Source organism: Hemicordylus capensis, chromosome 5 (assembly GCF_027244095.1).
Source record: "Hemicordylus capensis ecotype Gifberg chromosome 5, rHemCap1.1.pri, whole genome shotgun sequence".
In the NCBI taxonomy this organism is placed as follows: domain Eukaryota; kingdom Metazoa; phylum Chordata; class Lepidosauria; order Squamata; family Cordylidae; genus Hemicordylus; species Hemicordylus capensis.
This window is the reverse complement of record NC_069661.1, coordinates 43409758-43423019: the sequence shown is the minus strand read 5'-3', so window position 1 is coordinate 43423019 and position 13262 is coordinate 43409758. Positions and strand designations below refer to the sequence as shown.

General features: G+C 40.4%; 1 protein-coding gene across 3 annotated transcripts in view; it reads right to left on the bottom strand.

Moving 5' to 3' along the window:
• LOC128326635 (bifunctional heparan sulfate N-deacetylase/N-sulfotransferase 3) overlaps nt 1–13262 on the bottom strand; it is an 85161-nt gene that overhangs the window by 41611 nt on the left and 30288 nt on the right. For all 3 annotated transcript variants that reach the window (XM_053253828.1, XM_053253827.1, XM_053253829.1), the window contains exons 2-5: nt 9139–9226; nt 4933–5087; nt 1312–1497; nt 613–741 (exon numbers count right to left, since the gene is read on the bottom strand). In XM_053253828.1, the coding sequence (XP_053109803.1) occupies nt 613–741; nt 1312–1497; nt 4933–5087; nt 9139–9226 (558 nt within the window). The remainder of the gene's footprint in view (nt 1–612; nt 742–1311; nt 1498–4932; nt 5088–9138; nt 9227–13262) is intronic.

Here is a 13262-nt window from a genome sequence, read left to right as displayed (position 1 = left end):
CTTGTGAAATTATGTGTTCCTTGATAAGCAGAAAACAAATATAAGACGAACAGGAGCTGTAATGCTATTATGATTAGAATACTATGTCCCAGAGCAGTCTGGATGTTCATGGAGGTGCCTAAGCATCTCAGCTGTTATCACTGTTGACAGCTGGCAATGAAAACCCAAGCATGAATTTTATTTTTAAAAACCCTATAATTAATGGGTTTTTTGAAATGAATCCGAACACTCCAAATAGGTTCCAAAACCAATGCCGAATGGGTCCAAAACACATTAAAATGATAGCTGTTGTCTAGAACCCACTTTAAAAAAAAAAACACCAAAGTGTGAACAACTTGATTAAGGTCTTCCTTTAAACAATATTAACTTCAAGCTTAAACACATCATCATCATCATCATCTTATATTCCGCTCTTCCTCCAAGGAGCCCATAGCGGTGTATTACATACTTAAGTTTCTCCTCACAACAACCCTGTGAAGTAGGTTAGGCTGAGAGAGAGGTGACTGGCCCAGAGTCACGCAGCAAGTCTCATGGCTGAATGGGGATTTGAACTCGGGTCTCCCCGGTCCTAGTCCAGCACTCTGTTTTTAAAAATAATTTTCTGATACTTACTGGATTAAGAACCACTGTGAAAAACAGTTCCCCTCCCTGTATACTTTTGTTTAGTTCTTTGGGACCACCAGGATACTCCTTGTAGAAAATTGTATGAGTAAAAAGACCGCATGTTTGCCGAGGAAGAACCTGTATAAAAATCAAAGGGTTATTGTACACACAAAAAAACAGGGCAAAATATAGCCAAAGCTAAGCACCTCTCAGTCTTTCCACATTCTAGTTTTGTACATGTAGGGATTATTTAACAAGCATTCATTCCCCCTATCTGCAGTCTGAAATGTCAGTACAGTTCATTTGATTTTGATTTTAGCTGCCATTAGTGAATGGAAGAGAGATGCTAACTATAATGGAATCCAACCATTCAACAGGAAAATGCAGTTGCTGCCATTTTACTGGATCTGCTGGTAGCACCGGTGGAAAGCTTATAAGTTTGCCTACTTTCAATGCAAAGCAGAATGAATGTTTGCATTCTTCAATAGGGGACCACAAGAGTTTGATGCTACATTACTCTGATCAAAAGGAAGTTGATTAAAAATGCTGAATGCAAACGTTTATGCCTGATAATGTGTCTTCAGACAATGTAAACTAACACACAGTCTGAATGTTTATAAAAAAACTTGTGTTCCCTTTTGAGTCTGACAAAAAACACAAGCCTGGCAACATAACCAAAGCATAGGAGATGATAAATAAGCAACTCACCATGATGTTTTTGTGGATGAAACCCCTTCTGTACCGTGCAGGTTTCAGATGTGGATACTCTTCTGTGCTGGTGATTTTGATATTCCAGACTTTCTTCCAGGCATCATAAAGCTGAACGTGAACAGGATAGACACCAGAATGGTGTGGAGCTACTGCATAACCCATATCAGTTGGAATGCCATGTTCCTGAAACATAGCAGAAGAAAAGCCTGGAAAGTTAATCAATCAAAGGTAGTCTGCGTGTGTCTCCACCATCCACACAGTCAAATGTGAAGTGTGATAATACTGTTTTTCGCATCATGTTTCCAGTTACAGTGCCAGTAAAAACTCATGTTCAACAAAGACAAAACAAAAAAGCAAACCATGTTGTTCAACTGCGGGGTGGGGTGAGGTGCCTTTGTAAGAGCCAGCTAAAAAAAATGACGAAGTAATGAGACAATTATCTTGGTCTTCAGTTACACCGTTATGAAATTTAAACACACATTGTTTTCTGGGTGCAAAGTGCAAGAGAGATATTTTACCATTCACACAGGCAGGTATGTGGAAAACGCTATGCATGGCAAAAAACGGCTCAAATTGAAATGAAAAATGAAAAAGAAAGTGCTGTTACCCAAAGTAAATCGTTTAAAAAACATTTTGCTCTTATTCAAAATATTTACTACTTTTCAAAGTTCTCAATATGGTTTACATAGCAAAGGTATGATAAAATGGTTCATGTTGAGATATATGTCTCCTAACCCCTGTGGATGATCAGGTCCCTCCGTAGAATACAGTGTTCTTCATTAAAGAGCCCCAGGAGCCAGTGGTGCTCCCATCAACCCTAAGTGAAGACCCCTGACAAATTGCTTATTAGGCCTGTGCAAAGCTTTGGCAGAAGCTGAATATGCCACCCTGCCCTCTGCTCCCCAGCACCATGCAGAGGCAAATATTGCCATCACACAGTGCTGTGCTTTTCCTAGTGCCAGGGGAGGGGAGGGGCATTCAGAGAAACAGAGCCTTGTCAAGCCCCAGTGACATCTGGGAAGGTGCGCAAGGAGCACTGGGAGAACTCCTTCCCAGTGCTCTCCGGCTGGGATTCAACAGAGCTCCATTTCTCCCAAAGCGGCTGGGAAAAGCAAAGCACTGCAGAGAGGTCAGTGCAGTGAGAAATGGTTCTTGCACTGAAGATTGTTTTTCAATCGAGAGCTGCTTTGAAAAAAATAGTGAAGATCACTGGCATAGCGCAGGTTTTCTGCACAGATGTTTTGCCTTGGATCCTACTGTTGTAAGTTTAATACAATATTTTATTGTCTTTGAGTTTCCCATCTTTAGTCTAAGGACGAACCTGATTCTCATTCAACAACATGCCATTCAGGTTTCTCTTTTGTTGTGATGATCTTGAATTCCTACCAATATATCTATCTGCAAACATGCAAACGACCCTCTCAGTAACTCAGCAATTTAAATAGACTTAACTACCTTATTGTTAAATCCTGGATGAACACTCACATGCTTTAATAGCAAATCTGTTTCCTCCAGATTCTTAATCCCCCCCCCCCAACTCCAAATCTTACACTTTAAGGCTTAAAAATGAAGGCTCCTCTAATTTTGAGTATCTGCTTTTTTATTTCACTAAATTCAATTTGAGTCTCCTTTGGTTATCCCTATCTGCAAATGTAATGCAATTTCTAATTTCTGAGGCCCGGTCTACTCAGCGATCGGAGGCCCGGTCTACCCGGCCCTTTCCCGGCAGGTAGACCGGGCCTCCGGAGAACGGCGTGCTTTGCGGCGCGCGCATGTGCGCGCGCGCAAGCCGCCATTCTTCAGGAGGCCTTCCGAACGAGAGGAGCTCTGTGCCGGAGCTCCTCTCGTTTTTTATCCAGTATTCGAGCGGGTGAGCGAGCGGGTGGGTGGGTGAGAGGGCAGCTAGCTGGGAGGGAGGGAGGGCTGGCTGGCTGGCTGACTTTGGGGGTTATTTCGCCGCGGCGGCGGCAGCGGGGGGTGGCGGCTGGTTTCCAGCGCCCCTATACTGTTCAATACGGGCGCTGGCGGGGGCAAGGAGGCGGGAGGGCTAAGCAAGCCCTCCCGCCCTTAAAGGCATACCCCCCACCCGGACCCGGACCAGGCAGGGCCGGACCGGTCCGGCAGTTCGGCCATTCTTTGGAATGGCCGCCGGACCGGTTCGGGCACACTGCTAGTGCGCCCTGCATGCACACACAATTTATTAGTTATTAGTTGGTCCATCCAGAAACAAAGGTTCCTGAAATGTTTATAAGAGAACCACCCCAACACACACTGCAACATTTCAACAAAAACCTAGGCAGATTTCAGATAAAATGAAGAACTTTGGACTTTTAGCTGTTCTGGAGGTTATACTTGAGGTAAAGTACAAATCAGGATAATTTCTGTAATACACTTCCAATCATTGTGTGATAATACTTTTCAAACAGAATGAACTTTTATTTCTATCTTCCTGCTTCATAAGGATTGGAAAAGGTTTACATTTATACTCAAATTATTAACAGGTATACTTTCTGTATTTAATTACTGGAAGAACACTGTGTTCCTTGAACTATTAATGGTAAAGCTGTGACAGATTTTGAGAGAAGAGGGGATTGTGTTAACAATACTAGTTTAAGTAATTGTTAAATAACTGACTCCCCCACCCCCTTGCGGTCCTTGAAAATGTAGTTCTCTACTGCTGATTTTTAAAATATACTTGTACTAATTCCTGTACTGTAATCTTGTGTTCATAGGTGGCAGCAGAGTATAGCTTTTCAGACCATCAATCTATTATAGATGTACATTTGAAATCTCTTAACTTCTTATGCAGTGATTGAAGATATGCAAATTAAAAGTAGTATGATAAAACAGCCAGATGTTAAAAAAAAAGGATAATACGACTCTCTCATTTCACACACACTTTTTATATTTTATATAAAAGTGTTTATATTTTATTTCTCTCATCCAACCTGGATATAGGGGCAAAAGACTAATCTAACCATCTAGTACCTTGATCCCTCCAGAGTTTCCTGCAGGATAGCAGACGCTCGTGACGTCTACCTGCCACGCAGTTTAAATGTAACATGAGACAATATAGATCCAATTTATTTCCAGATATATCAATATGAACAGCATTCTCTGCCTAGGAGGTAAATAATGGAATATGACCTTCATAGTTGCATCACTGAAGACCGGTTCAGACATTTCTTGTACTTGTTCTTGGAGTTAATCCTGGCCATTCTTGAGCCAAGAACTTGGTTACTGGCAGATGCCAATTTCCATGAATCCAGAGACTAGGCCTTTGAGATCATGGAAGACTTACTGTAAAAACTGACAGTTGGTCTAAACATGAGGTAAAAATGTGCTAGAAGATAAGTGCCCAGTCACCAGTTTTATATACATCATCATCCAACAGGGGTCCGTGAACATGGCTGAATTCAAGTACACTCTTTAACTAGTTGAGAGCAATAGTCTGGATGAATTGATAAATGAGAGATTTCAATGTATTCTCAAACACAAGAGAAAACACTACATTTAAAGCAAATAAAAATCCTTAAGAGACCAGAGGGGAGAATGTATAGTACAACTGAGGATACAATACAATTTATGCCAAAATTATAGTGTATGAATTCAACTCACTAAGGCAAATTTTTTGTTGAGAATCATTTGCTCCACCAGTGATGATTCATTATGGAAGAGATGAGGCTGCATGTGGCTCCACATATGAGGAAACCACCAAAATTCATCCACAGATCCCAGTAGTATGTCATCACCTTCATCTTCTTCTACAGTTCCTGCAGAAAATGTTGATGAAATAGCTATTATTTTTAGAAATCTGTATTACAATGATTAAGAGAAGCACAATAAATGTTATCAATTAGATTATCATGAAATACAGCAGAAAAAAATCAACCAAGTATTTAAAGAAAAAACCTTATAAGCAAACAGGCGAAAGCAGAAGGCAGCTCACTTCATTGTCATTCAGCTGAGAAAGTATTTATGTGGCTAGGTGCTGATCCAGAGAACAGGCAGCATAAAAATTCATTTCCATGTTTATGCCAGTCTGAGGATGGGGAGTAGGGGTGGGCAGGGGTTGATCTTCCTAGAAGAGTTAGGGTTAAGGACTTCAATTCAGCAGTCTGAGTGAGGCTACGAGAAGCACAACTGTGAATAAACCCAGATTATTAAGACCTGTAATAGAATGCTAAGGTTAGGCTAGAGATAGAGTGGGGGTAATGGAGCAAACAAAACAAAAATAAAAAGTGCTTAGAGGGCAAAGGAGCTACATTATGTAGAAAACCAATCCTTGTATATTTCAGAGCCAAGCCAGGAGCTTTTCCAGACAGCAGGCTTTATCACAGGTTTTCTGCAAAAAGTGGATTTTTAAAAATCCTGGATATAAACCAGGCGACCCTCTTTACTGCAATTAAAACTCTGAATTGTGTGCGAAGTGCTCCCCGATAGCTCTCAGGGCCTTCGGGGTAAATCTGGCCAATATGTGAATGCACACCTCCATTCTGGAGGAGATGCAAACCAAATGCGGAGGGTGTAAAAAACTTCCAGCAGGTGTATCCAACAGTCTATCTGGTGAACAATGCTGGAGTCAGGGCAGATGACTGATCCAAATGCTGAATTGTACTATAGGAGTACAACGCACAAGGCAAGTACTGAAAAACGCTTGAAGATAGGTAGCAACTGATTAAAATTTCACTGATTAACTAGAAATCAGGTGATTGAATTTAAATAGATTTATACATTAAAACATCTATGTGTGTGCTTTTTCAGATACTGAAAATATATGGCAGAAAACTACTTAACAGAGCTGTGGGACACATTAACAAATACTACTGCATATTTAAATAAATCTGTAGATTCTTCAAAATTGCCTCTTCCTGTCTTGGGTTCAAATTCCTATTAAGTTCCTGGAGTTCAATGGGTGAAGCTGTACCCCACTGATCTTATTGGACCTTTCAGCTGAATTTGACAATTTGGATCATGCAATGTTAATAACATGTCTGAGGATGGGACATGGCCAGGGAATTATGACAAACAGCTATGAGTGTGTTGTTAACCAATACTAGGTCACCTAGTGAAAAGACCAGATAATGTTTAGACCAGATAATCTTGATTCAGCTTCTAAGAACTTCAAGATCTTTACACTGGAGTACAAGTTTCTGTAAAACACAGTAACTCAGCCTCTAGGTAGACCAAAAGCATACTATATCAGTGCTTCAGGAGCTGTTTCCTATAGCTTTCAACACAAAATTCATGCTGCTGTTCCAGATATATCAAGTCCTAAACATCTTGGGACCTTCATATCTTATAGAATATTTCTGTTTCTATATCCCATCACTATCCTCTTTATGCCATCTGGGTTTGTCAAGAACACATTCTTGACAAATCCAGATGGCATAAAAAGGATTCATAAATGCTTCGTGTTCATATGACTCCTTTTCTTTAAGATTTGCAAAAGCTAAGTATTTTCTAGAAAGTGGATAAAACTTTTCTTTGAGCAGATATTTGGCTTCTGGTGTTGAGAAGATTAGTTCGATCAGTATATCCTCTTTTGTGTTGTTTTTAATAACAGTACCGGTTCACAGCCTTACCAATATTTGTATTTGATGGATTACTTATTTAATTTGAGATCCTGATTTATGTGGCCTTGCACATACAACCTTATCACATACCAGTGTGCTATCCTCAACTTACTTTGCCATCCATGCTTTCCCTCTCTTTCTGGCTGGGAAAAGCAAGTGATGTTAGAAAGGAAATAACATTTTAGGGAGCTAAAGTGATGCAGTAGCCTGCTTGGGATCATTAGATTTTAGGAGTTCATTAAAACCAACGACTTTGTCATTCAACAATATGATCATTTCAGGGGTGAGCCGGTATAGAGAGTTCAGTGGTAATTATGCAGATGTACTAACTTTTGCATGCCACCAGAAAAGTGAAGGTCTTGTTCGCATTATAGCTATGATGCAAACTAATTACTTATTTTCTGGATTCTCAGCATAGCCTTTTATTGGCTGTTGCTGGTGAAGAGAATATGATAAATTGGGATAGACTTTTGTGTATCATCCGATACTGGTAGTTGAATATTTTGTTTATAATTTTGGCTGAAATATTTTTACAGTTACAGCCCGCTCTTCCTCCAAGGAGCCCACAGCAGTGTGCATGGTTATGTCACACAATCCTGTGAAGTAGGTTAGGCTGAGAGATGTGTGACTGGCCCAGATTCACCCAGTGAGTTTCATAGCTGAATGGGCATTTGAACTCAGGTCTCCCCAGTCCTAGTCCAACACTCTAACCAGTAATCCACATTGATATTACAGTAGTACCACATCCCACTATTAATCTACAGCACTCTGACTATGTGTGCACATGCACACCTATTTACCCAATACTTCAGGAATGTTATAATCAAAGTCTCAAAATACATTACAAGTCAGCCAAAAGAATGAAAGAATTAAAGCAGTAATTTGTTTTTATTAGCTGAAAGACAGTCCTTTTCTAAAATCAAGTGGAACTAGATGTTCCATTATGGCTACTCTTCTTTCTCACTGCATCCTGTATTGGTCATTTTTTATTTTTTTTTTAACTCTGGTGGAGTGTACTGTCTTGTCCATATTAATGTGGTCCCCTCCATGTGTGAGGACTATGGCAACTGCCCCTATTTCTCCTCCCCACAAAGAAGAGGCCTGCCAACAGGCCTGTACTGGAGAAACTCTATGCTAGCGAACGCTTGTAAGCTGCTTAGTGGTTACCACCGATAACTGACAGGTAACTATTTTAAGATAGAACCACCACCCAGCCCTTCACTACAACAATGCATCAACCTGTAAAACTCTTGCAATCTGACTGAGCAAAGTTTTAAACTTCAAAGAAGAGAGCTTCCATCACTTTCTTACAACTCACATATTTGGTCAAACTTGACAATTTAGGAGTTTCAGCATAATATGTAAAATGTTTCTTAGGCTGTGTTCTCACAATCATGGTGATCATAGTTAAAGAGTTAACAGAATGGCTGAGCCCATGGAGTTGATTGTGCGAACACAGATTTCCCAGGCAATCCTAGTTAAACCTCTGAGGTTAAGCCATATTTAATCAGGATAGATAACCAGGATTGGTTAGCTAACCTGGTTAAATATAGTTTAACCACAGTGGTATGACCAGGATTGCCTGGGAAATCTGCATTCTCACAACCAGCTCCACTCTTTAACCAAGATTGTCATGATTGTGAGAATGAAGCTTTAATAACTTACTTAAACACAAGATTAAAAACGGGCAGGTTTTCAATTTCAGTTGCCCAGAACCTGCTGGTTTAGTTAGCTATTCCCAAGTGTTAGCTGTTGAGTGATAACTCAGAACTGTTCCTTCACTGTCTGGTCCAAAGGCAAACTAATAAAAGGAAGGACTTTTAGGTCAGGGGTCACTCTCTAGTTCCAGTTAATCATCATAGTGGTGTCTCTCTCAACACTATAGCAGTTGGGACTCATCAATCAATTGCAAGAACCTTGCAGATGGATCAGAGCAGTGGAACTGCTACATCACCAAATTGTCTGTATTATGACATTACCATGAAAAATACCTCAGCCCTACAACTCTGCAAATGTTTGGGATCTGGGTGCCAGGATACTTCATGCTGTAAAATTCACAACCTAAGGAAGAGTTGATTAATTTTCTCGTTTTACCCTCCTGAAGGAAGATTTCTTCTTTCCTCAGGCTTTGAATGCTCTTCCCTTCCATTTCATTTCATTGCACAAAGTTGCAGCACAAAAATCAATTTCAGTTCCCATGCACTGCAAGGATAACAGACAGAGTGATTTAACTGTTATTCATTCTTACCTGTGTGGTAAAATTTCCCTGAAAATCCCAGGTTGAAAGTGAAATTTGTGATTTGAGCTCTCAGAAGGTTCTGAGTATCAAGCAGAGCCTGAAATAAATATATTAAAAAAAGAATACATAAGGTACATAATAATGTTACCAGTGCAGAATATCTCCCCCACCTTCATTTCAAAGGATTTGTACATTATTTTCTCCCAGTGCAATGGGAGTATTGTGCTTCTTAGATCTACCATCATTCTAGCCCCAATAGATAGATAACTGTACAAATGTAGTGGAGGACGAACTGTATAGCAGGGCCAACAAATCTAGCTATCTGGAGAGGAGGAGGAGGAGAACCACCAACAACAACCTTAAGATAAGTATAAATAGGACCTAGAATCTAATCCATGAAGTCTATAATTTTTGGAATCAGTATAGTAGCTGTCAGCATAATCCTTACATGAATTTTGTAGAGACATAATCATACTGAAATACAATGGACTCTTGCTATTTACCAGGAATGTTTTGTGTGTATTTTTAAACTCATGGCCAAATTCAGGCCTTCTGGATTCCATTGGTTTGTGACCAAAAGAGGTATGTCAAATCTTTCCCAAGATCCCTAGACTTGTTATATGTAGGCTTGCCTGTAAGGCAGTTGTGAGGAAAAGTGTCTACCTCAGCCCAAACACACTCACACATAGTTAGTCCTTAGACGTGGGTTGCATTTCCCCTGTTGCTCTCCAGATGAAGATTCTGGACTACAAATATATTCTCAATTGAAAGCCAGAGTAGAATGTACTTGGTGGGGGTGGGGAATATGATCTTTGAAGGAAGGTAGGACAATACATTGTTGAATCATCCTCCCAAATTGGAGGGGAGAAAATGATCTATTTTAAGAGGACGCATCCCTTATAAGCAATGGTTTCTTTAGGAAGGAGGCATTTCCTTCTCTTTAAGCAAAGCACTGGCAACTTCTACCACACAGAGAACAAGGCTTTCCAACCCCCACCCCCGCCAATGCACTGTTCTGTATCACCACAGACATTTGCTCCTGTGGGCTAGAATGTGGTACAGGAGGTTGCACTTCAGAGAGGAATCCATGGAAACTGGAGGCCTGCCTTGTGTATGCATAAGTGTATTTCCACTCATAACAGGCACTGTTCGACCCAAGTCACTAAACCAAGTGTCTCCTAACTAGCTTTATCAGTCAGGGTGGATGTAGTGCCAGCAATCACATGGTTAATGTCCTTCACTGACTAATCAGTCCACAGCTTAAGGAGAAACAGGGTAAAAACTTTATGTAAAATGCTGCTCTAGAGACTGTGCCAAACCTGAGGTTGAACTGCAATACAGAACAATATTTCCACTTGAGAGATAAATACCACACACAATTGAGCCAACACAGTTCACTGAGTTGAAATTCAGTGGCCCCCTTTGGACATAACAGCAAACCATCCAGTTTGCCTCCATACCCCCCCCCCCCCCAAAGCTGTGCGCTCCCAGACAAACCACAATCTGAAGCCTGGGAGCCAGCAAAGGGGGCGGGATTGGCTGCACTGGCTTCCTCCAACCTTGGAAGGACAGTTCGCGCCAGCCATTGGGCTGGGAGCCTGCAGGAGGAGTTTCCTCCCTTACCTCTGGTTTGGGGTAAAATCCCAATCCAGATGTAACGGAAGAAGGAACACAACCTCAGTTGGGTGAGTGGAACTCACTACTAACCAAGGGTTCATTCCAAGATTTGGAGGCAAAATCAGAACCGTGGTTGGGTCTGAGAACCACGGTTCCAATAATTTGGACACCATGGGGGGCGAACCAGAGGTGAGTTCGCTTCTGGTTTGGTGTGATGCCCAAAGGCAGCCAGTTACTTGCTCACGTACTCACTGCAGACTGTGGCTGAAGTAGAACTTGAATGCAGTCTTTCAGCTTGAAGTGCACCAACTCTAGACAAACAAGCTATCCATATGGTCTCACAAAAGGACACCAGTTAAAGACATTCGCTGCCGGGTCTGCTTTTCCCAGGTATAAAGGTCACTGACTAATCTCCAAAAGGACTTGGACCTTGTGATTTGCAGTAAACTTTGAAAATTCCATGGGTTTTAAGCCCCATGATTCTCATTAAAATCAGTAAGACATCCGCTGCTAAAATCCTGCACAGCTCTTTGAAAGTTTAGCAGCAAAACCGACACAGCAGCATCTCCAAAGGAGAAGGATAGTACTCTCCTGTGAACTATTTTCTAGACAGACAAGCTGAGCTAACATTTTGGTTGTCGTGCCTGTGATTATTTTCTGGGTGACTTGACATTTTACTCATCATTTAAGATCTAAAATCAAAATGTTAGAACTCCCAAAAAATATACAGCAGCAGATGGCAGGGACTATTACTCTGTGTGCGCACAACTGTCTCCGAATGTGGGTATGCTTTTATGTGAGGGGAACGGTCGAGATTTTCATTTCTAAATGCTGTTTTGTACATTCAAGGTAAGCTTTTTTTAAAAAGTGATTGCTTTTATGAGCATAGTATGTTGTTTGTATGAGTAGAGCTATACTAGCAGACTACTATACTTTATAAGCTGCTCATTGATAGCTGATTGGATTTCTTCTCTTACATGATTTGACATTGATGGGAATAATAGGAGTTTATTTAGAAACAAACCACTGATTGTTCTATCAATCAGGAAAAAATATGAGTACATGCAAAAAAGGAGAACTGACTTTTAAAGATAAACTATTTATGGTCTCTGCTAAATTGCTGAAATACAGATAGAGAGATGACTTTCTTTTTGGAAGCATTCATACAAAACACCACATTATTTACAATGAAAAGGAAAATAAGTTGAAACAAAGATTTAAAAAAATTGCCTGCTGATACTATATAAGTGCATTTATATTTCCAATATGGTAGGTGTCATTTAAAGCTGACAGAACAAAATAAAGACAGCAAAAAGCACTTCATAGATGCTTATCATACAGTGGCCTTGGGAAGCTATTAGTTCCAAAGCCTGCTTTCTATTAAAATAAGAATAGGGATTATCATCTGTTTTAGAAGCCTTTTCTGACTTTTAATGGTTTTTTTAAAAAGTGCTCTACATTAGGTGTATGCTGATTTGCAAAGAATGGAATAATATAAAGGTTATATTTAAAGCAGCAAGAAAAAAGTGCACATTTCTGGGAAAGGGGAACTGCCTAAGCTACTTGCAACAGATACCCAGAAACTGCCCCCATTTTGAAAGTCATGGATGGTACTTATAGGTCAAATTCTGTGTACAAATAAAGATTTGCAGATATTTTAGACACCCATTTGTAAGTTGGGATGTCACCTTTTTTCAGTTTGAGGGATTGTTTTTTTAAAAATGTCCCCTTGACAGCCCACTTAAAGACAGAATGGTAGGATATAACATGTGAAAAATAAATCAAGCATATAAAATGCCCAGTTATACACTACTGGATTGTACAAAACCTATTGGGGATATAGGTTTAATTATCATTCAGTAGGCTAGTTCACTTGATCATTATTTGGGTAGGACTGGCCTCATACTGAAGTCCAGGAACTGTGCACACTCCTGTTTGTGATCAGAGGACAAAACAGCTGGGTATAGCTGCTGGGTAGAATGGAATCCTCCTACCCAACGAGAGCCTCACACATGATCACTTCCTCTGCTTCCTACCTTGCTTTCTACTTGCACATGATAGCCAAACAGGAGCCCACACAGCTCCTAAAATATGTTTATTAATGGTCACGTGAACCAACCCTGGGTGCTTTTATCTTACACAAAGACCAATCATTTGAGCCAAAGCAACCAGTTAGTCTATCTATGGCCAATGAAACTGAGTGATCATCTTATTACATCACCAAACTCTGGAACAGACACCAACTAAAGATAACAAGAAGGACTGGAGAATTACCTCTAAAAGTTTTCTATTGAATGCATGTGAACTGGTCATCTGCCCTGCCTAAGGGCCTAACTAAACATATACAGGTGATGCATGTAGTCTCTCAATTTATTTTCAAGGAAAAATAGTTGTATAAGGCTGCTACCAGAAATGAATAGCAGCAGGGTGGCGGTTATACAGCACACTTGATCCTCTCCTGTTTAATTCTCATTGGTGGTTTTTCTGCTAAACACTGCCCCGTCTTGAAGTCACTG